We start from the raw sequence: 25,062 nt of genomic DNA, 5'->3' as shown, positions 1-25,062 counted from the left end.
CTGGCCAGATACAGACAGTGGAGTAATGCAGGTGCTGGTGGGGAGGGACTGCTCAAGGAGACCATTAGACACGTAGCTATGACAGCCTGATAATCTGACAATGTTTTTCTAATGCTAACAATGTTTTCTTAATGTTGACAATGTTTAAAAATGCTTTGTTTCTCTTTTCTTATTGATGGTTATTGTCGAGTTATGTAATGTATATATGCACATGAATTGTTCTCTATCTCTTTTGTTTTTTTTTGTTGTCTCTCTCTTCCCACTCATGTTTCCATGGTTTAAAGATGCTATGTCACCCCTCAGTTGGACCAATGGTAATGCCAGATTTTTGCTCCTTACAGAAAGATCGTCGGTTGGGAAGGAATATTGCATCACCAGAATGTTCGTTTGGAAGACTGAGAGACAGCACCTTTGAGAGGACAGCAGAACAAGAAGAACAACAAGACGAGAGAACTTATTATCGTAACAAGTTCTCTCCCCCTCAAACTGTTTTCTTATACCCCCTTTACAAATTTCTTCTTTTCTCCTCCTGTAAGATGGACTTGCCCCAAGAGACTGCGATCCGGATTTTTCTGTTGACCATGATGTTGACCAGAACAGTCTGTTTCGGTGAGAGTACCAGTGAGGTCGAGAAAGGATCCAGAAAGGTCCTGATGACTGAGACGGAAGTGTAAATTTCCAATAGCAACCCAATCACCAAGCAAAGGCGAGTACCGGGCACGATCTAACAACCATGTTATTTGTAAACAATTGTGAAGGATTGTTAGTTCAAAAAGAAAATTGTATCTGTAGGCTCTGTGACAATCTGGTAGAGGATGGATGCATAAAGAAATGCCAATCCAGTTTTAATATCCATATGGACCGGCATCCATTGAGTGACTATCACTCCTTAGTGGGTAGTGTGTTAAATAAAACAGATTGTTGGGTATGCTCTCAAGTACCTCAGGGTCATAGTAAATCAGGGCTAGTACCATTTCCTTTAACGTTAGGGGAGGTACTTGAGCTAAGTGGTGGGAGACCGGTGGACCGGAGGTTTAATATCTCCAGCCCTCCTAGTTTGAAGCTCCACCAATACCATGTGGATAGGTCCCTATTATGTTTTAACATCTCCAATCCCCGAAAGCCGGGAAATTGGGAAGTGTCATGGAGCAACCAAACCATGACCTTTTCGCATAGAGCAGATAGAATGCCTACAGATACAGAGCTTGTACGCCACATAGCCAGTAGAGGAAAATCTTTCCGGTATAGGTATACCTTAGGAAATAGGATTACGAGAGTTGGAGAAGTATCACCAGGATACTGTGCACATATCGTAAAAACTGATACGTGCCTTAAGCAGATGGAAGAATTAGGGTCAGGAGATTTCACCTGGAAGGTTTGTAACATGGTCATGTCCTTCTCCGTCCCATATGTTCTCCCCGATGACGCATATTTCATATGCGGGAGAAAGGCGTACAAGTGGCTTGCCCCAAACTCTGAAGGATTGTGTTATATTGGAAAAGTATTGCCTGAAGTGATGACTGTTACACATGACAAAATGAAGGACATACACCGTGGTGCCCAAGCTCCTTATACTCACACTCATTACGAGCACCGAGTTAAAAGACAACTGTCAGAAAGGTTAGAGCATCCGGCCTCTGATCTTATCCATGAATCCACCGGGATTCAGGTTCTGGTAGCGTTAGATTTCACTCGCACCGCTCGAGGAGTGATGAATTATAGATACATTTCCGCACTCGCCAATTTGTTAGATAATATCACTGAAATGTATGATGACACGTTTAGATACACTGGAAGAGAACTTCAAGCTTATAAAACAGAACTAGTTCAGCATAGGATGGTTCTTAATTATCTTACAGCAGTAACAGGCGGATATTGTGTTACATTGGCAACACAGTACGGCATAAAGTGTTGCACGTATATCACAAATAACACCGAGGATCCGGTAGAGGTCATAGACCAAAAGATGGACGATATTCTCCAATTGAAGTGGGAATTTCGTCGAAAACACAATCTCACCCTTGCTGCTGTAGGTAATGAGCTGACTGGTTGGGTGTCATGGTTGAACCCGCGAAATTGGTTCTCCGGTTTAGGAGACTGGGCTCAAGGAGTCATAATGGATGTTGGAAAGTTTCTACTATGTATCTTGGGTGTCGTTATATCGATTGGATTGATATTTAGATGCGGGCAGGCTTTAATGAGGTGCAAACAAAGTACAAAAGTGATGAGCCTGAGGAGTGAGGAAACTGTAATTAACCTGGATTTGATTTATGACCCAATGATAGAAACCATGATGTGATGAAAATGCGATTATAAGGTCCGTTTCTTTCACCTGTTTTTCTGCTTTTTCTCCAAGATACAAAGACCCCCTTGGACGAGGAAGTTGACGAGACGCTATACAGACAACAGACAAGCACCAAAGATGAAGTTTTGACAACCTATGATATGGACACTTGATGAACTTTGCCATGGATCCCCAGTTTCCCTAGTATTTTTAAACTCACGCTAGCCCAACATTTTTTTGTAAATCTGATGGCACTGACAAAGCTTGTTGCTCATGCCTAAGGAGCAAAACAGCGCAAAGAAGACGACTTTCAACTGATACCGAACAAAACTTCGACGACAGATGTACATTTACCTGACATAGAATATCATTGCATTTTCCATAAGTGTTCTTTATCTTCATCTCTACAACCCTCAGGTAATGACACACATAGTCGATAGGGAATACAGGCACAGATATCAGCAACCACATACCTCCCCCATTCATGTATCAACTAAAATGTGCTCCCCCATTTTGTTACAACCACAGCCGAAATGAGCTCGGTAAAGTTTGACAGCCCATCCACAGACCCTTAGTACGGGATAAGAAGGAATTCAAATGTATACTTCGCAATACCTCGAAGCTTGATGTACAACACGTACGGCACGATGATACATGACCCCCCAAACATGGATTCATACACACATGCTTCTGCTATCTCACTAGGTCATACCCTCTTCACACCTTCTCCTCTCTCCTCCCTTACCCAACCATGGAAATGTATTAACCCCTGACATATATTTTTCTCTTTTTGAAATGTTTTAGGAAGTGGCAGTTATTGGTGACTGCCAAAGGGTGGACTGTCAAAGTCAAAAATATTACATAGAGAGACCATATAAACTGCACACATATAAGTCGCTATACTTGCAAATATGCGCAGCGAGCACAGCAATATATGGAAACACGCATTTGCTCGGACATGGCACTGAGATGGATTCGGCGCTTGTTTCATACAGTACATGGTTATAATAATGAACAGCACCAGACATCATGGAGATTTAGAATTGGCTAATGAATTAATGTCATGGATGTGTATCATTCGAACCGAACCAGATAAACACATCATGTTTGGTATTGAAGCAAGCAGAATGAGGTGTGGGTTAGTTTGAGGCCTGTTGTGTTGTTGTGGGACATTGCAGCGGATAGATATGATTATATGTATAAAAGCTAAGATCATATTGTTAGAACAATGGATGCTCAAGACAACCTTTTACTAAGTTTTCAGGGCTGAACCTGATTAGCATATACAAAGAGAATAGTGACTCAATACAAAGGAGAAAGAAAGACCCCTCCCCCAGGTACTGGTCAAACAGGAAGGTAGTGGTCAGGTGTGGCCTCAGAGAACAGATGTAATGTAGCTACACTCACACACACACACACAGCTACCTGGCACCCAGCAGCATGGCGGCTAAATCCCCAGGACATCCTCCAAACTAAAGGCTAAGTATTGAACTTCACATGGCTAGATAAGGAAACAGACAGATTGCTTTCTGGTTTAAATAGGATATTGTAACTTGGTTGTGTGATTGTTGGGTGTTTGTGGATACTCTGTGAAGTCTGTGATGGATTGGAACAGTATACCATCTGTAGCATAGTATTTGTGGTATTTGTTTGCCTATGGAGATTTAAAATAGATTGTGCTGGTTAGTTATACTATATATCCTGTTAATCATAAATACCACCATGCAGTTACGTTTGTGTTAATTACATTGTGATCTGGTCTTGTGATGAATATGCTCTGGTTATTGAGATACTGAAGTTGTTTGGGATGTGAAATTATGAGATCGTTCTAGGAAGTTGGATTACATTGTGAAAGGTGATTTAGATGGTTTGGAATTGTAAAATCAGAACATATGCATTGTTTTGAGGCTTGGACATTTTGGAATAAAATGGAGTCTTGTGTTTTCTGCTATGTGATTGTGGTGTAGTAGAGCGTGCCATGTGTTTGGACCTGCAAATCTAAAATGGCTGCTGCTGGATGTCTTCCCCTCCCCCTTTCAGGCATGTGGTGCAGTCTTTGGAATTATGGGAGTTTTCTCAAAATGGAGTCTAGCTTCCATCCCATGCTGTATTCAGCATTGACTAACTGCGCAGCGATTGTCTCTCACATGTGTAGTTTTATCTGCAACCATGTTGTCTCTTATTTAATGTTATCATGAGCCATTTCTCTCTATCTCTCTCTTCTTCTCTTCCCCTTCCATTTTCCCATAAATAGTAATTGTATTGTATTGTATTTCTTGTGTAGTTATCTGGTTAGGTAGTCTCTGTTATATTGTAGTGTAGCATTTGTACTGTGATTCTCTTTTACAAGTATATTAGATATAATACAGTTAATAGGCTTTGGACCCTAAACCAGTATCTGTGTATTTCCTATAGTGTTAAGTGTTCACTTGAGCGTCGGTGACGCACAAGCAGCTTTGTAGTTAGTCAGGTTACACAAGGTTGCACTTACACCCTGTATTCACATTAAGGTATTCTGTGTATTTCATTGTTAAAAGGTTTAGACATAAAGGTATAGCGTTGTGAGCGTCTGCGCCGCTGGTGATCTCCTCGTGGTCTCGAGCGTCTGCTACGCCATAGCGAATCATTACGTTAGTCAAAAGCCATTTAACGTGCTGTCCTGTGATCGCTGGGCCGTGAGCGAACGTGACGCTTGAGCGTCTCGCCTACGGCTGAGCGATCGTTACGCAACCAGCGTACCCGTACGGTACTTCTTAAGTAAACAGCGTACAGTGTTCTTAGACTTCATAAAGGGTTGTTTATACGACAAAGGAATTTAGCATTGTCACAGTGCACACCAGATGTAGTACCTAATCTTTTCTTTAAAGAAGTGCCCAGTCTCCTGCGGAGCCCGTCTATTCCCCATGGTCCTTACGGAGTACCCAGCATCCACTAGGACGTCAGAGAAAAAGCTGTCACAAATCCAGGTTCCAGGCCACATTACCTGACCCCGCAGAGCGTTTGCACGGTTACTTGTGCTCTTTCTGGCTACCGGAGACATCCCTGAGTTTCATGCATGCCAACCAATTAGATGGTTGGCATCCATCCCAAAATTATTTTCTGCGCTGTCAGAATATGGGTGCCGCCATCTTGCCCGATTTTACCTGATTGATTGACTAACTAACAGCCAGGGTCCACTGACTGCATACATGATCCACTCAGCCTATCTGGGACAAGGACACCCTATTTAAACCAGCTCTAGCAGTGAACTCATTGTCAGAACTACTTTCTCCCGGGACTTGCTTCCTCTCTCCTGGTAGTATACCTGTATATCTGTTCCAGTTCAAGTGTGCCAGGCTGTGTGCTATGTACAGGAATCTCCATCATCAGCTCCAGGCTGTGTGCTATGTACAAGAATCTCCATCATCAGCTACAGGCTCTATGCCATATGCAACAAGCTCCATCAGCTCCAGCCTGTGCGCCATACACAGCAAGCTCCACCATCAGCTCCAGGCTGTGCGCCATACACAGCAAGCTCTCTATCTATCTATCTATCTATCTATCTATATATATATATATATATATATATATATATATATATATATATATATATATATATATATATATATATATCTTTATCTAGAAATGTGCATCATAAACAATATAGTACCCCCGTAGTTTAAATCAATTTACTTAATACAAGGAGCTAAAAAAAATGAAGGAATTTCCATTTGCAGTCTTTTTTTTTTTTTTTTTCAGGCTTAAAGCATATCGGGGGTATGCAGTTAGGGCCGTTTATTCGCCTTGGACTTTTCGCTATTTTTTTCAGGGCAAATAGGGTATCGCCCTATGCAATAGCAGGGTCGTTTTTTGTTTTTTTGCCTAGGCGAAACATTCGGCAGGAGTGAAAAACATGTGGATTGGAGAATCCACATGTTTTCGCACCTGCGTCGGTGAAAACGCGGGCCGTTTTTGCTGATTTTGAAGCATATTTCGACAATGCCTTTATAAAAATAAAAAATAAAACACGTAAAAAGCCTTTGGCTAAAATGCATTAAAAGCGGGCGAAAACAGCCTGCAATTGAATACTCAGGGGGGTGAATTTGATAGCTCCAAAATTGCTGGAACTAATTGAATACCCCCATAGGATTTAAGTATTACTTCACTAATAAATTCTTTAAAAAAAACAGTCCTAAATGTCCTGGAGCTTTGTAATGCTTATATATCAAGACTTTATAGTTGTTTTTTTTGTCTTTTTTTAAATCAAAGAACAACAAATATGAATCAGAATCACACAATAAGAAAAGCTATCTGATTCTCCTGTAATTTCATGCTGCACACACCTCCGTAAATCATGCAGACCTTTATTTTTAATATACATTTTTTATTTATTTACACTTTTTCTTATGATCAATGTTCCAGTGTCTATTTTAATCCCGTACCTTTATCCATGTATCCACACCTACTGCCATTCTCTTAAGCCCAGTACTCACGGGCCGATCAAGGAGAGATGCGTGCTGAGCGAACCGCTCAGCACACATCTCTCCTGCCGCTCAGCACAGCGCGATCTGTGCTGAGCGTGCGGGGGGAGACGGGGGGGCCGCTCACTTCACCCAGCGGGTGAAGTGAGCGACCCGCTAGATTGGCCTGCATGCAGGCCAATCTAGCAGCGGCGATAGCGATGTGCGGGGCCGCGCATCGCTATCGCCGAGGGGGCTACACACGGAGCGATCCTGCCGATATTCTAAGCAATCTAGTCAGATTGCTTAGAATATCGCTCCGTGAGTACCCCCCTTTACTGATCCAATAACACTATTATCCAGGCTATCAAAGTCTCTGCCTATTACTTAGATTCCAAATTTCAGAGTATGTGGCCACCCACCGTGACACACCTTGCAGCTCTATACAGTGGTTTGTTTTTTAATGTTTGATTTTAGGATTTTTTTTAATACCAAATGTCATTTGTCCGGAAACTCTGAAGTGACTATTTGCATTTCATGGATTATAAATCTGGATTATTTTTTTTATATAACAAGTTATTAGAAAGTAAGCACTCATGAGCAGGGATCTTCCACATTTAACAGTCTTTCAGGTAAAAAACAAAGTATGGAAAACCTTACAAACTTATTTTAAGCAAGAAAAAGGAAAGGAACATTTATGACCATCTCCACTTACTTGTGCTGGAAAAGAAACGGACGTAAATTCTTCAATATGGAAATTATTCTTCAGGGCTTCTCCAATCTCTTCTATTTTACTGCTGACAACTATCAAGGGGGTAAATCAGCAGAAAAACCATGAGACACAAATATTACCATCACTTAGTCTATATTTACATGCTACATGCCAGTATACAGACAGGACGAGAGACACTGGGCACCACACCTACTAACATGGAGCTATAAATCATGCAATCAGAGCTTCTGCCACAGATTACTAATATGATAAAATGAATATCAATAGCCACCATTCTTGTATGAGCAACAGTCATCAGGCTAGCCCTTGTAAAATTTACCATCTCGGATGTCCATCAACTTCTGAAACATGTACTTGTATGATTTAGTCAGCGACTCCTCCTGTGGGACGAGGACTTCGACTATCGTGTTTTTTCCACTTCCACCACTCCACGATGTTCCCTGCACCTCTCCATAAGATGTTACCACTTCCCCTCGGTTCCCACGGGAACTGTACTTTTGTGATGGGGTGGCACTGTTGCCGTAGAGAAAAGAAAAAACTATTTGTGCCGATGGAATTTAAACCGGTATCATTAGATATGGCATATTACACCTTCATATATTAAGAACATACATTTATGTGACCGCTCTTAAAACTACAAACATTTTTAAAATCATTTTCATTACCATCTACAAATATCTGATACATATTACTTTTCAACTTGGCAGGATTTCTACTGTATCTGGTTCAGTGCCATAAAACACTGCAGAGGCCTAGTAAAGACAACTGGAGAAAAAGAACTACATATTTCTTAAGTGTTGCTACATGTTTATTTACATATAGCTCTGCCGCCATAATAATGATGAAGTCTTGTTATAACAAGCCTGTAAATAGTGGTTTACAGCTGACTGGAGTAGGACATAACATAACAATTCATGAAGAACTTGGCTACAGAACTAAAGACGATTATGCTTCAAGAGATACATTTCTGTAACATATTCATATGCTGGGGGGGAAGGGGGGGTTGGGGGGAATAGAGGAAGAAAGAAAAAAAGAAAAGAAGCCTTGGCCGTGTCTAACCTTTGAAAATGTTAAAAGGAAAAAAGCTGGGACAGGCATTAATAATATAGAGAAAGGCATAGATGAACTTTATTTCTACTTTTATGTGCACCAGCATGCTTCTTATATCAGCTCAATTTCTACTTTCTATTCATGTAAAGAAGTGGACGGAGGTATCCCTGTAAATGAACATGTGCATCTATAAGTGTCGCAGACACATCAGGGAACAAGCTCCAATGCCAGAAAACAAGTGCAACAGTTAAAAAAGACGTTCTAATAAACAAAGCAAAAACAGGATTTTGGTACTTACCGATAAATCCCTTTCTCTGAGTCCATAGGGGACGCTGGAGTTCAGTACCATGGGGTATAGATGAGGTGATAAGACGAGCCAGCACTTTAAAAATTTTAATTTGTATGACTGGCCCCTCCCCAGACCAGTTAAGAAAATGTGCCTGAGGAGACGGCAACACGACCAACAGATGAGGAGGTAAGTAAGATATCCATAAAGAGAGATCCCCGTAAAACAGGAACCCCAGAAACTCACAGATAGACATATAAAGTATGCGAGTGTGTGTGTGTGAAATCACACAGGTCTTAGCAGTCACACCCAATAAGAACCCATGACCTGCTATATTGAAGCAGACACTGTACAGAAAGAACTATTTACCCTTACATTAGAATCGTACAAAAGAAAAGGACAAAAGGACAGTAACGCAAGGAAACTGTGCAACCAGGTCCAAAGGACACCCAGCCACGCGGAACCACCGGGACAACCAGGGATAAACCACACCGCTGGAAGAGAGCAGCGCAGGGTGGGCATCCAGCGTCCCCTATGGACTCAGAGAAAAGGATTTATTGGTGAGTACCAAAATCCTGTTTTCTCTATCATCCATAGGGGACGATGGAGTTCCATACCATGGGGATGTCCCAGAGCTTCCCAAACGGGCGGGAGAGCAATGAGAATTTCAGAAAACTGCACAGTCAAGCAGAGACTCAAGGTCACAAGTCAGAGAACTGTGGAGCATGACAAAAGGATGTCAGGCAACCGAAGATCCAGTAGGACCCTCAAGGCAGCCAATACAGAGACCCACCAAGATAACTGGGATACCCATATCGCGCCAAGAGCCCTGCCAGTGAGCCAGATATCATGTCGAGGCTGATCAGGCAGAGATCATGTTATGCAAAGACTGAAGCCACAATTGTGTTCTGAAAAGCAGAGAGATTGCAGAGGCCAGTTTGAAAAAAATGACAACACTGCAAAATTCATCGAATTCCGAAGGAGTAAGGCGGAACTTGAAGGTCAAGAAACGCCCGGAGCAAACGGCTGAAGGTCCGGCAGTACTAGTTGTAGAGAAGACTGACAAGCGAGTCTTTACCGTAAGGAAGAGCATTTAGAGACCGGCAGCTAACAAAACCGGAACAGAAAAGGTGCCACCAACCTCCAGGAGTATGCACCCTAGGAGGCATATGCTGTCCGTAAGAATAGGAATGGCTGGACCAAAGGCGGCATGTGTCCACCGATACAGGTATTTTTGTTCTAGAAAAGTACTGCCTCACATTCCAGCACCACACCTTGAACAGCCAAATGTCAAGCGTAGGTGCCAGAACAAGCCCGAACACAGAGGCAACATAAAGGGTCGCCCGCGAGAAAAATACGCAGATGTGGAGACAGAGATCTGCAAGGCTAGACAAAACATGAGAACAAAACAGTCGTATTTTGTTTTACCTAGTCGTAAACAGGGAAGAAGCAAAGAGGTCAGTTGGCCCCAAAGCTTACTGGCAAGACCACAGAGCAGGCAAGGTCTCTGTTGACTCCTTACTCTTATAAGTGTGTAACAGTAGAAGAGCAGAGCCCAATATGTGTATTCCTACTCCTAAGAGTATGCAACAGTAGGGATACAGTCTGACCAGACCTAAATGACCTATTGTCAAACGGAGAAGCAAAATGACCCAACGCCGTTCAAGTAGTCCCAGTTACAGGACATCTATGGCCAGTGCAGAGCCCTAAGAAGATACCTGCACTAGTCTGGAGAGATCAGCTTGTAGGTGAGAAAAAGCCAATCCCTGTTAAAAGGAGACCCCATAGGTAAATGGGAAAGGCTCTACGGCAGAGGTTCCCAAATGCAGTCCTCAAGGCACCCCAACAGTCCAGGTTTTAGGTATATCCATGGCTCAGCACAGATGGTTAAATCAAATTTACTAAGGTGCTAATTAAGTCACGTGTGGCTAAGCATGGATACATTTAAAATCAGGACCGTTGGGGTGCCATGAGGACCGCGTTTGGAAACCTCTGCTCTACGGGAAAGACCTATTTAAGGCCAACCAACTATCCCCGAAGGAGAGCACACTAACTGAGCCGAGGACCCAGCAAATAGAAACCCTTACGCTCAAGGAGAGTATCCAACGGAGTCTACACTTTCAGACTAAAGTCTCTGTATGGGGGTAATTCTGAGTTGATCGCAGCAGGATTTTTGTTAGCAATTGGGCAAAACACCATGTGCACTGCAGGGGAGGCAGATATAACATGTGCAGAGAGTTAGATTTGGGTGGGTTATTTTGTTTCTGTGCAGGGTAAATACTGGCTGCTTTATTTTACACTGCAATGTAGATTGCAGATTGAACACACCACACCCAAATCTATCTCTCTCTGCACATGTTATATCTGCCTCCCCTGCAGTGAACATGGTTTTGCCCAACTGCTAACAAAGATCCTGCTGCGATCAACTCAGAATTACCCCCTATGTACGGAGACTCGAGTAAAATGTCCCTCATATATACTGGTGTGGAAACAGAAGCATTAATGAAATTTCTCTCCAGAAAAAGCCTAGAGTAATAGGTCATCCAGCTGAGGAAAGAAGCCTATAAGTCGAGGTCACAGATGAGCAGCTCCTGTTACCACAATTAATGCCCCGTGAGCCACAAGGCGTCAGAAGTCAGAAGAAAACATATTAAAAATTGGAAGATGACCAGCGGACTACAAATCTGAGTTTCTGAAGAAGAAACGGTCAGAAGGGAACAAGGAGGAGAAATCCAAAGACATTTAGGAAATCCCTCTACACAAAGTCCAAACTGGTATATAACGCTCAGTTCCAGAAAAGACTGTGACCCTAACACAGGTCTCTATACCACTTCGTGTTCCTGATAAGTCTATCCCGAGCTGGAAACCAAACAAACTGATATGTTTGCTAAAGGCTTGGCGCTTGAATTAGTGCACTAATTCCCCAGGACCTTCTGCTCCAACCGACTGGAAGGACGGTGCTGGGTCAGGTGACTGAAACTAGAGTTCCGTTGCCTGTAAGCAATTGAGATATATGACCCATAAATGTGAAGGCCTCTACCCCAATCGAGAAAAAGAGTCGGGAGACCCATTCCACACAGCGATTTTCCAGTTAAGATGGGAGGTAACGTTATTTGTCGATGGAATCTACTTGGAGAACTCGACCGTACCCCCAACCTGTACAGGAATACCAATTAATATAAATATATAGATACATACATACATACAAACACATCTGCACATAAATACACTTATCCAGAATGTTGATAAAGGGTGGTCCAGACGAGACGCCTTGCTGGACAGGAGACTGAATACTACCATAGCGTAGTCTTCCAAATTTATCTAGGGGAGAAGATTGTAAATCAACAATGGATGGCAGAGTGTTGCCAGATGTCTGTCAACTCTCTCCATTCTGCCAACCCTTTAGGATTATGCGGTACACAAATAATAAGAATTTACTTACCGATAATTCTATTTCTCGGAGTCCGTAGTGGATGCTGGGGTTCCTGAAAGGACCATGGGGAATAGCGGCTCCGCAGGAGACAGGGCACAAAAAGTAAAGCTTTAGGATCAGGTGGTGTGCACTGGCTCCTCCCCCTATGACCCTCCTCCAAGCCAGTTAGGTACTGTGCCCGGACGAGCGTACACAATAAGGGAGGAATTTTGAATCCCGGGTAAGACTCATACCAGCCACACCAATCACACCGTACAACTTGTGATCTAAACCCAGTTAACAGTATGATAACAGCGGAGCCTCTGAAAAGATGGCTCACAACAATAATAACCCGATTTTTGTAACTATGTACAAGTATTGCAGATAATCCGCACTTGGGATGGGCGCCCAGCATCCACTACGGACTCCGAGAAATAGAATTATCGGTAAGTAAATTCTTATTTTCTCTATCGTCCTAGTGGATGCTGGGGTTCCTGAAAGGACCATGGGGATTATACCAAAGCTCCCAAACGGGCGGGAGAGTGCGGATGACTCTGCAGCACCGAATGAGAGAACTCCAGGTCCTCTTTTGCCAGGATATCAAATTTGTAGAATTTTACAAACGTGTTCTCCCCTGACCACGTAGCTGCTCGGCAGAGTTGTAATGCCGAGACCTCTCGGGCAGCCGCCCAAGATGAGCCCACCTTCCTTGTGGAATGGGCCTTAACCGATTTAGACTGTGGCAGGCCTGCCTCAGAATGTGCAAGTTGAATTGTGTTACAAATCCAACGAGCAATCGACTGCTTAGAAGCAGGCGCACCCAACTTGTTGGGTGCATACAGTATAAACAGCGAGTCAGATTTTCTGACTCCAGCTGTCCTGGAATATATTTTCAGGGCCCTGACAACTTCTAGCAACTTGGAGTCCTCCAAGTCCCTAGTAGGTGCAAGGCACCACAATAAGCTGGTTCAGGTGAAACACTGACACCACCTTAGGGAGAGAACTGGGGACGAGTCCGCAGCTCTGCCCTGTCCGAATGGACAAACAGATATGGGCTTTTTTGAGAAAAAACCACCAATTTGACACTCGCCTGGTCCAGGCCAGGGCCAAGAGCATGGTCACTTTTTATGCGAGATGCTGCAAATCCACATATTTGACTGGTTTTAAACCAATGTGATTTGAGAAATCCCAGAACTACGTTGAGATCCCACAGTGCCACTGGAGGCACAAAAAAGGGGTTTGTATATGCAATACTCCCTTGACAAACTTCTGGACTTCAGGAACTGAAGCCAATTCTTTCTGGAAGAAAATTTACAGGGCCGAATTTGAACCTTAATGGACCCCAATTTGAGGCCCATAGACACTCCTGTTTGCAGGAAATGCAGGAAACGACCGAGTTGAAATTTCTTTGTGGGGCCTTCCTGGCCTCACACCACGCAACAAATTTTCGCCACACGTGGTGATAATGTTGTGCGGTCACCTCCTTTCTGGCTTTGACCAGGGTAGGAATGACCTCTTCCGGAATGCCTTTTTTCCCTTAGGATCCGGCTTTCCATCGCCATGCCGACAAACGCAGCTGCGGTAAGTCTTGGAACAGACATGGTACTTGCTGAAGCAAGTCCCTTCTTAGCGGCAGAGGCCATAAGACCTCTGTAAGCATCTCTTGAAGTTCCGGGTACCAAGTCCTTCTTGGCCAATCCGGAGCCATGAGTATAGTTCTTACTCCTCTACGTCTTATAATTCTCAGCACCTTAGGTATGAGAAGCAGAGGAGGGAACACATACACCGACTGGTACACCCACGGTGTTACCAGAACGTCCACATCTATTGCCTGAGGGTCCCTTGACCTGGCGCAATACCTGTCCCGTTTTTTGTTCAGACGGGACGCCATCATGTCCACCTTTGGTATTTCCCAACGGTTTACAATCATGTGGAAAAAACTTCTCAATGAAGTTTCCACTCTCCCGGGTGGAGGTCGTGCTGAGGAAGTCTGCTTCCCAGTTTCCATTCCCGGGATGAAAAACTGCTGACAGTGTTATCACATGATTTTCCGCCCAGCGAAAAGTCCTTGCAGTTTCTGCCATTGCCCTCCTGCTTCTTGTGTCGCCCTGTCTGTTTACGTGGGCGACTGCCGTGATGTTTTTCCCACTGGATCAATACCGGCTGACCTTGAAGCAGAGGTCTTGCTAAGCTTAGAGCATTATAAATTTACCCTTAGCTCCAGTATATTTATGTGGAGAAAAGTCTCCATACTTGATCACACTCCCTGGAAATTTTTCCCTTGTGTGACTGCTCCCCAGCCTCTCAGGCTGGGCTCCGTGGTTACCAGCATCCAATCCTGAATGCCGAATCTGCGGCCCTCTAGAAGATGAGCACTCTATAACCACCACAGGAGAGACACCCTTGTCCTTGGATATTGGGTTATCCGCTGATGCATCTGAAGATGCGATCCGGACCATTTGTCCAGCAGATCCCACTGAAAAGTTCTTACGTGAAATCTGCCGAATGGAATTGCTTCGTAGGAAGCCACCATTTTTACCAGGACCCTTGTGCAATGATGCACTGTTTTTAGGAGGTTCCTGACTTGCTCGGATAACTCCCTGGCTTTCTCTTCCGGGAGAAACACCTTTTTCTGGACTGTGTCCAGAATCATCCCTAGGCACAGCAGACGTGTCGTCGGGATCAGCTGCGATTTTGGAATATTTAGAATCCACCCGTGCTGATTGTAGCAGTATCCGAGATAGTGCTACTCCGACCTCCAACTGTTCCCTGGACTATGCCCCTATCAGGAGATCGTCCAAGTAAGGGATAATTAAGACGCCTTTTCTTCGAAGAAGAATCATCAATTCGGCCATTACCTTGGTAAAGACCCCGGGGTGCCGTGGACAATCCAAACGGCAGCGTCTGAAACTGATAGTGACAGTTCTGCACCACGAACCTGAGGTACCCTTAGTGAGAAGGGCAAATTTGGGACATAGAGGTAAGCATCCTTGATGTCCCGGGACACTATATAGTCCCCTTCTTCCTGGTTCGTTATCACTGCTCTGAGTGACTTCATCTTAATTTGAACCTTTGTAAGTGTTCAAAAAAAAATTTTTTTAGAATAAGTCTCACCTAGCCTTCTGGCTTCAGTACCACAATATAGTGTGGAATAATACCCCTTTTCTGTAGTAGGAGGGGTAATTTAATTGTCACCTGCTGGGAACACAGCTTGTGAATTTTTTCCCATACTACCTCCTTGTCGGAGGGAGACTTGGTAAAGCAGACTTCAGGAGCCTGCGAAGGGGAAACGTCTCGACATTCCCATCTGTACCCCCGGGATACTACATGTAGGATCCAGGGGTCCTGTACGGTCTCAGCGCCATGCTGAGAACTTGTCAGACGCGGTGGAACGCTTCTGTTCCTGGGAATAGGCTGCCTGTTGCAGTCTTCTTCCCTTTCCTCTATCCCTGGGCAGATATGATCTTATAGGGACGAGAGGACTGAGGCTGAAAAGACGGTGTCTTTTTCTGCAGAGATGTGACTTAGGGTAAAAAACGGTGGATTTTCCAGCAGTTGCCGTGACCACCAGGTCCGATGGACCGACCCCAAACAAGTCCTCTTCCTTTATACGGCCATACTGTGCCGTTTGGAATCTGCATCACCTGACCACTGTCGTGTCCATAACATCTTCTGGCAGTTATGGACATCGCGTTTATTCATGATGCCAGAGTGCAAATATCCCTCTGTGCATCTCGCATATATAGAAATGCTCTATAGTCAATAAAATACTGTCCCTGTCAAGGGTATCAATATTTTTAGTCAGGGAATCCGACCAAGCCACCCTAGCTCTGCACATCCAGGCTGAGGCGATCGCTGGCCGCAGTATAACACCAGTATGTGTGTATATACTTTTTATTATATTTTCCAGCCTTGTCAGCTGGTCCTTGAGGACGGCCCTATCTATAGACGGTACCGCCACTTGTTTTGATAAGCGTGTGAGCGCCTTATCCACCTTAAGGGGTGTTTCCCAACGCGCCCTAACTTCTGGCGGGAAAGGGTATACCGCCCATAATTTTCTATCGGGGGGAACCCACGCATCATCACACACTTTATTTAATTTATCTGATTCAGGAAAAACTATGGTAGTTTTTTCACATCCCACATAATACCCTCTTTTGTGGTACTTGTAGTATCAGAAATACGTAACACCTCCTTCATTGCCTTTAACGTGTGGCCCTAATAAGGAATACGTTTGTTTATTCACCGTCGACACTGGATTCAGTGTCCCTGTCTGTGTCTGTGTCGACCGACTAAAGTAAACGGGCGTTTTAAAAACCCTTGACGGTGTTTTTGAGACGTCTGGACCGTACTAATTGTTTGTCGGCCGTCTCATGTCGTCAACCGACCTTGCAGCGTGTTGACATTATCACGTAATTTCCTAAATAAGCCATCCATTCCGGTGTCGACTCCCTAGAGAGTGACATCACCATTACAGGCAATTGCTCCGCCTCCTCACCAACATCGTCCTCCTACCTGTCGACACACACGTACCGACACACAGCACACACACAGGGAATGCTCTGATAGAGGACAGGACCCACTAGCCCTTTGGAGAGACAGAGGGAGAGTTTGCCAGCACACACCAAAAACGCTATAATTATATAGGGACAACCTTATATAAGTGTTTTCCCTTATAGCATCTTAATATATATATAAGCATATCGCCAAATTAGTGCCCCCCCTCTCTGTTTTAACCCTGTTTCTGTAGTGCAGTGCAGGGGAGAGCCTGGGAGCCTTCCCTCCAGCCTATCTGTGAGGGAAAATGGCGCTGTGTGCTGAGGAGATAGGCCCCGCCCCTTTTTCGGGCGGCCTCGTCTCCCGCTCTTAACGGATTCTGGCAGGGGTTAAATATCTCCATATAGCCTCCGGAGGCTATATGTGAGGTATTTTTAGCCAAAATAGGTATTCATTTGCCTCCCAGGGCGCCCCCCTCCCAGCGCCCTGCACCCTCAGTGACTGCCGTGTGAAGTGTGCTGAGAGGAAAATGGCGCACAGCTGCAGTGCTGTGCGCTACCTTTAGAAGACTGAGGAGTCTTCTGCCGCCGATTCTGGACCTCTTCTTACTTCAGCATCTGCAAGGGGGCCGGCGGCAAGGCTCCGGTGACTATCCAGGCTGTACCTGTGATCGTCCCTCTGGAGCTGATGTCCAGTAGCCAAGAAGCCAATCCATCCTGCACGCAGGTGAGTTCACTTCTTCTCCCCTAAGTCCCTCGTTGCAGTGATCCTGTTGCCAGCAGGACTCACTGTAAAATAAAAAACCTAAGCTAAACTTTCCTAAGCAGCTCTTTAGGAGAGCCACCTAGATTGCACCCTTCTCGGCCGGGCACAAAATCTAACTGGCTTGGAGGAGGGTCATAGGGGGAGGAGCCAGTGCACACCACCTGATCCTAAAGCTTTACTTTTTGTGCCCTGTCTCCTGCGGAGCCGCTATTCCCCATGGTCCTTTCAGGAACCCCAGCATCCACTAGGACGATAGAGAAACATATATATTGACTTATACAAATATATTGTAAATCATTGGAAGGCAATAGCATGACAAAAACTGACTAAGTGTCAATTTCTCCCTTCCCGATACTACTGAACCCTACCAGTAAACAGCTCCTGGGAATACAAAACAATCTGCTCAATACAGCCTATCAAGCTTCCTTTAGTGGGCAGCTCCGTTGTAAGGGGACCCTGCATGTGCTTAAGTGGAAAATTCCCGCCTTACAATGTAAGCGAACTACAGAGCTCTAGGAGCGTATCAGTAAACTAGACCCGCCTCACAGGAGTCAATTTGTGCTGTACAAAAACCCAATTTAGCTAAAACTGGAACAGAAAAGAAATGTATGGAAAAGATGTTGAATTATATTCTATATAAATTTCTGTCTAATCAGGTTCTAAAGAGCCTCAAATACTTCCCTGTTCATTGTCGCTAAATTCAGCTGAGTGGAGAAACCAGACTTGACCGTAGCCAGACGGCCCTTCAGTCAGATGCCTGTATTGTAGGAATCTGTGGAAAATCAAGGTCCATTATAGACAGTACAGAGTGGAATACACCTTTGTGAATTTTCCCAGGTACAGCAAAGTTTTGTAAAATCCAATCTGAGAGTACGTCACATCTTTAAAGATGTCTGCAGAAGGTATTGCTATTTTAATACCAGGTCAATGCTTGGAATGGACAGAGCAAACTCTACTTCCATCTCTCTGTTCTAAGAAATCCATTATATATACACATACACACATTTTAACGTGCCGGCTCAGCTATTCACCCCATCTGTACCCCATAGTAGTGAACTCCAGCGTCCCCTATGGATGATGGAGAAAATAGGATTTTAATACCTACCGGTAAATCCTTTTCTCTTAGTCCGTAGAGGATTCTGGGGTAACCATAAGAACCATGGGGTATAGACGTGATCCGCAGGAGACATAGGCACACTATAAGACTTTGAATGGGTGTGAACTGGCTCTTCCCCCTATGCCCCTCCTCCAGACTCCAGTTATAGGAACTGTGCCCAGGGAGACAGATATTTTGAGGAAAGGAATTATTGTTCAACTAAGGTGAGATACATACCAGCTCACACCTCAAACACGCCGTACAACATGGCATTCAACAGAACTCCAGCCAACGGCCTGAACAATGTCAGCAACAGGCTGACTATAATGTAACACAAACTGTGTATAACCATAACTAATTGCAGATACAGTACGCACTGGGAAGGGCGCCCAGCATCCTCTACGGACTAAGAGAAAAGGATTTACCGGTAGGTATTAAAATCCTATTTTCTCATACGTCCTAGAGGATGCTGGGGTAACCATAAGAACCATGGGGTTATACCAAAGCTCTAGAACGGGCGGGAGAGTGCGGATGACTCTGCAGCACAGATTGACCAAACATGAGGTCCTCCTCGGCCAGGGTATCGAACTTGTAAAACTTTGCAAAAGTGTTCGAACCCGACCAAGTAGCTGCTCGGCATAGTTGTAAGGCCAAGACCCCCCGGGCAGCCGCTCAGGACGCTCCCACCTTCCTGGTAGAATGGGCCTTCACCGATTTCGGTAACGGCAATCCAGCCGTAGAATGAGCCTGCCAAATCGTAGAACAGATCCAGCGTGCAATAGTCTGCTTGGAAGCAGGAGTCCCAATCTTGTTGGGATCATACAGGACAAACAGAGCCTCCGTTTTCCTAATCCGTGCAGTCCTGGCGACATAAATTTTTTAAGCTCTGACCACATCGAGAGACTTCGACTCCACTAAGGCGTCAGTAGCCACTGGCACCACAATAGGTTGGTTCATGTGGAACGACAAAACCACCTTCGGCAGAAATTGCTGACGAGTCCTCAACTCTGCCCTATCTTCATGGAAGATCAAATTAGGGCTCTTGTGAGACAAAGCCGCTAACTCCGATACCCGCCTTGTGGATGCCAAGGCCAACAGCATGACCACTTTCCAAGTGACGAATTTAAATTCCACCTTTTCTAGAGGCTCAAACCAATGTGATTGAAGAAACTGCAACACCACATTAAGATCCCATAGTGCCACTGGGGGCACAAATGGAGATTGGATGTGCAACACGCCTTTCACGAAAGTCTGAACCTCTGGAAGGGAGGCCAAATTGTTTTTGAAAGAAAGCCGATAAGGCCGAAATTTGTACTTTAATTGAGCCCAACTTCAAGCCCGCATCCACACCTGCCTGGAGAGAATAGAGAAAACGTCCCAACTGAAATTCTTCTGTAGGAACCTCTTTGGATTCACACCAAGACACATTTTCTCCAAATACGGTGGTAATATTTGGACGTTACTCCCTTTCTAGCCTGCAGAAGTGTGGGAATGACTTCACTGGGAATACCCTTTCGGGTTAGGATGTGGCGTTCAACCGCCAAGCCGTCAAACGTAGCCGTGGTAAGTCTTGATACATGCACGGCCCTTGTTGTAACAGATCCTCTTGTAGAGGAAGAGGCCAGGGATCTTCTATGAGTAATTCCTGAAGATCCGGATACCAAGCCCTCCTTGGCCAGTCTGGAACAATGAGGATCGCCCGAACCTTTGTTCTTCTTAAGATCTTTAGCACTTTTGGAATGAGCGGAAGCGGAGGGAATACATACACTGACTGAAACACCCATGGTGTCACTAGGGCATCCACTGCTATTGTTTGAGGATCCCTCGACCTGGAACAATATCTCTGAAGCTTCTTGTTGAGACGAGACGCCATCATGTCTACTTGAGGAATTCCCCAAAGACCTGTCACTTCTGTGAAGACCTCTTGATGAAGACCCCACTCTCCTGGATGGAGATCGTGTCTGCTGAGGAAGTCTGCTTCCCGGTTGTCCACTCCCGGAATGAAGACCGCTGACAGAGCGCTTGTATGTCTTTCCGCCCAGCGGAGAACCCTCGTGGCCTCTGCCATTGCTGCTCTGCTTTTTGTTCCGCCTTGTCGGTTTATGTACGCTACTGCTGTTATATTGTCCGACTGGATCAGTACGGGCAGATTGCGAAGCAGATGTTCCGCTTGAATAAGGCCATTGTAAATGGCTCTTAACTCCAGAACGTTTATGTGTAGACAAGTTTCCAGGCTTGACCATCTTTCCTGGAAGTTTTCCCCCTGTGTGACTGCCCCCCAGCCCCAGAGACTCGCCTCCGTGGTTACTAGGATCCAGTCCTGGATCCCGAACCTGCGCCCCTCTAGGAGGTGAGAGCTGTGCAGCCACCACAGGAGTGAAATTCTGGTCTTGGAAGACAGAATTATTTTCCGATGCAAGTGCAGGTGGGATCCGGATCACTTGTCCAACAGGTCCGACTGAAACACCCTGGCATGGAACCTGCCAAACGGAATGGCCTCGTAGACCACCACCATCTTCCACAGTAAATGAGTGCATTGATGGACTGACACTCTTGCTGGTTTCAGAATTTGTCTGACCAGGTTCTGAATTTCCAGAGCCTTTTCCACTGGAAGAAACACTCTGTAATTCTGTGTCCAGAATCATTCCCAAAAAAGACAGTCGCGTCGTCGGAATAAACTGTGATTTTGGCAAGTTTAGGAGCCAACCGTGTTGTTGCAGAACTGCCATGGCGAGTGTAATGTTCTGCACCAGTTGGTCCCTAGATCTCGCCTTTATCAGGAGATCATCCAAGTACGGGATAATCGTGACTCCTTGTTTGCGAAGGAGAACCATCATCTCCGCCATCACTTTGGTGAAAGTGCTTGAAGCCGTGGACAGACCAAACGGCAACGTCTGAAATTGATAATGACAATCCTGAATTGCAAACCTCAGGTAAGCCTGATGCGGAGGATAAATGGGAACATGTAAGTAGGCATCTTTTATGTCCACCGACACCATAAAATCCCCTTCCTCCAGACTGGAGATCACTGCTCGGAGAGACTCCATCTTGAATTTGAATCTTCTTAGGTAGAAATTGAGGGATTTTAGGTTCAGGATTGGTCTGACCGAGCCGTCCGGCTTCGGGACCACGAACAGGCTCGAATAAAAGCCTTCTCTCTGTTGTGACGGGGGAACCTTGATAATGACCTGATTTTGACACAACTTTTGTATTGCGCCGCATACTATCTCCCTGTCTGGAAGAGAAGCTGGTAAGGCCGATTTGAAAAATCGGCGAGGGAGAACGTCTTGAAACTCCAGTTTGTACCCTTGGGACACTATTTGTAAAACTCATGGGTCCAGGTCCGAACGAACCAAGAACTGACTGAAGAGTTTGAGACGTGACCCCAGCGGTGCGGACTTCCGCAGAGGAGCCCCAGCGTCATGCAGTGGATTTGGCAGAAGCCAGGGAGGACTTCTGCTCCTGGGAACCTGCCGAGGCCGGTGATCTTTTACCCCTTCCCCTTCCTCTAGTAGCAAGGAAGGAAGAACCTCGGCCCTTCCTGTATTTATTGGGCCGAAAGGACTGCATCTGATAGTGGTGTGTTTTCTTTTGTTGTGAAGGAACGTAAGGCAAAAATGATGACTTACCCGCGGTGGCTGTAGATACCAAATCAGCGACATCTTCACCAAACAAGACACCACCTTTATATGGCAGAGATTCCATATTTTTCCTGGAGTCAGCATCAGCATTCCATTGATGGATCCACAATGCTCGCCTAGCTGAGACTGCCATGGCATTGGCTTTTGATCCCAAAAGGCCAATATCTCTCGCCATTTCCTTTAGGTAGGCCGCTGCATCCCTGATATGACCCAGTGTCAAAAGGACGCTATCCCTATCTAGGGTATCTCTCTCAGGTGACAAGTTATCTGCCCACTTTTCGATAGCACTACTCACCCACGAAGACGCTATGGCTGGTCTGAGCAGCGTACCCGTGGTGGCATAAATAGTTTTAATGCATTTTACTGCTTGCGATCCGCAGGGTCCTAAAGGGCTGCCGTATCAGGAGACAGGAGAGCCACCTTTTTAGACAAGCGAGATAGGGCCTTGTCCACAATGGGGGGTGACTCCCACTTTTCCCTATCCACAGAGGGAAACGGATACGCCACCTGAATCCTCTTGGGAATCTGAAACTTTGTCAGGGCTTTTCCAAACCTTTTCAAAAAGAGTTCAACTCATGAGAGGGAGGAAACGTTACCACAGGTTTCTTTTCTTTATACATACAAACCCTTGTATCAGGACCAGCAGGGTCCTCAGAAATATGTAATAAGTCTTTTACCGCCACAATCATGTACTGAATACTCTTTGCTAATTTAGGATCCAATCTGGAATCACTAAAGTTGACACTGGAGTCAGTGTCTGTGTCGGTATCTGTGTCTGCCAACTGGGCAAACGGACGTTTTTGTGACCCCGAAGGGGTCTGTACCTGTAATAATACATCCTCCACAGATTTCTTCCATGCCTGGTTCTGAGAATCAGACTTATCTAATCTCTTATTAATACGAGCCACATTAGCATTCAACACATTTGCCCAATCAGGAGTCGGCGGTGCAGACAGGGTCACTACCACAGCAGTTTGTGTACCTAATACAGCCTCCTCCTGGAAAGAGCACTCAGCCTCAGACATGCCGACACACGTGTCCCAAACACCCACAGACACATGGGCATATAGGGGACAGACCCACAGCAAAGCCTGTCAGAGAGACACAGAGGGAGTTTTGCCAGCTCACAACCCATCTGCTACCCATCTACCCCCCCTCGCAGATTAAACCTAACACGAAGCCCAACCCCCACTACTCACCGTGGGGATCCATAGGTTTACACCAAATTTTGACACTACCATCTGGATGTCAGAGCAGAACTAGAGACTAATCAGACCAGGCGTCTTTAACAATTCTGTGTTTGGGAGACTGTGACCACAATAGCCTGCATTTCCCGTTCTTAGCAGGCAGTAATGGAACCCTGTGTGGTCTTCTGCAGCTGTAAACTACCAATACAAGGTTCCATGTGCTATGGCTTCAGAGATGCTCTTCTGTACACCACTGTTACAGCCCACGGGTATTTGGGTTACAGTCGCCTTCCTGTCCTCATGAATCAGGCTGGCCATACTCCTTGGAACTTTTTCATTAACAAGACCTATTCAGTCACAGAACTGGAAGTTCTCTGCTCTGTGTACCATTCTCTATAAAGTTTAGAGATTGCTGTGCATGAAAAGCCCTGGAGATCAGCAGTTTCTGAAATGCTAAATCCACCCCTCTGGCACCCATTATCATTCCAAGGGCAAATTTCTACTACGTTCTAGTGTTTGGTCCAAACATCAACTGAACCTCTTGACCATGGGCTGAAAAACCAATGGTTTATGCACAACTCTGGCTTCCCAATCGACACGTGCACGGGATCTGTACTGCAAGACTGCTCGCCATGCACATAAGCCACTTAGGGGCTGTAATGGAGACAGTTTTACAAAACAGGGGCGTGTCTCTCCTGTTTTGTAGGCATGACAGAGGCAGGGTCTGTTGCTTCATGGTCTCCAACAAAGGAGTTCCAGCTGTCATTCCGAGTAAGCTTGGGCTTACTCAGATGGTCGTTGGCTGCTGCCAACACAATGGATTGTCGTGATGGTGATCCAATGATGAGTCTTTAAGGTTATATTGGAAGCAAAGTCAGCGGTATCCTGGCATGTTATCAACGAGAAAAAACGTTTTCTTTCTTCACTTTCCTACAGAAGGCACCCAACAGCTCAGCTATTTCATTCTGCAAATGTGGATGTGGCAAACAGAGTCACTACCCGCTGCTTTAACCCCAGTAAGTGCAACAATACACTAGTGTGAGCACATTACACCATTGTGCACCCCCATCTACAAAAAAACAGAAGTTTTTGTACCATTTGTGGAAAGGATACCTGGGTGAGAAGCTAGCGGGTGAGAAGAGAAGATGGGGGCTTCGGTTTATGGATGGAACGCGTTTGGACTGAGGATTCTCCGGTGTGGACAAAATGCGTTTCTGTGAACCCTGTAGGAAATAGGAGATCATTTAAAAGATTACCGGCAATTTTCTCTAACAAGAACTGTGAAATACAAATTCCTTGGGAGTACACAGGATCAAAGACAAGAGAGTCCCATTTACAGTTTAAAGTATACACACAAGTTTCTGTAGCAAACAAAACGAGTTTTATGGTAAGAACTTACCTTTGTAAGAACTTACTCTTTCTGCGAGGAACACTGGGCTCCACAAGGATTGGACAATGGGGGTGTAGAGTAGGATCTTGATCCGAGGCACCAACAGGCTCAAAGCTTTGACTGTTCCCAGAAAGCACAGCCTCCAATATCACCCCGCCTCCCAGCACAGGAGTTTAGTTTTTAGTTAACCAGCCCAATGCAGTAGCAGGAAAAGAGACGACAACGGTTAGTAGCCAATAACACCACACTCTCACGACAGGAGAAGTGTCAGCGGCTAAAGCC

At 45.2% G+C, this 25,062-nt stretch overlaps 1 protein-coding gene across 1 annotated transcript in view; it reads right to left on the bottom strand.

Moving 5' to 3' along the window:
• POLA2 (DNA polymerase alpha 2, accessory subunit) overlaps window positions 1-25,062 on the bottom strand; it is a 254,105-nt gene that overhangs the window by 132,438 nt on the left and 96,605 nt on the right. Inside the window, exons 6-8 of the mRNA XM_063944856.1 lie at window positions 24,504-24,613; window positions 7,776-7,969; window positions 7,439-7,527 (exon numbers count right to left, since the gene is read on the bottom strand). Coding sequence (XP_063800926.1) covers window positions 7,439-7,527; window positions 7,776-7,969; window positions 24,504-24,613 — 393 coding nt within the window. The remainder of the gene's footprint in view (window positions 1-7,438; window positions 7,528-7,775; window positions 7,970-24,503; window positions 24,614-25,062) is intronic.

This window comes from Pseudophryne corroboree, chromosome 11 (assembly GCF_028390025.1).
Source record: "Pseudophryne corroboree isolate aPseCor3 chromosome 11, aPseCor3.hap2, whole genome shotgun sequence".
Taxonomy (NCBI): domain Eukaryota; kingdom Metazoa; phylum Chordata; class Amphibia; order Anura; family Myobatrachidae; genus Pseudophryne; species Pseudophryne corroboree.
The sequence above is the reverse complement of the archived record's forward strand: the minus strand, read 5'-3'. Positions and strand labels throughout refer to the sequence as shown.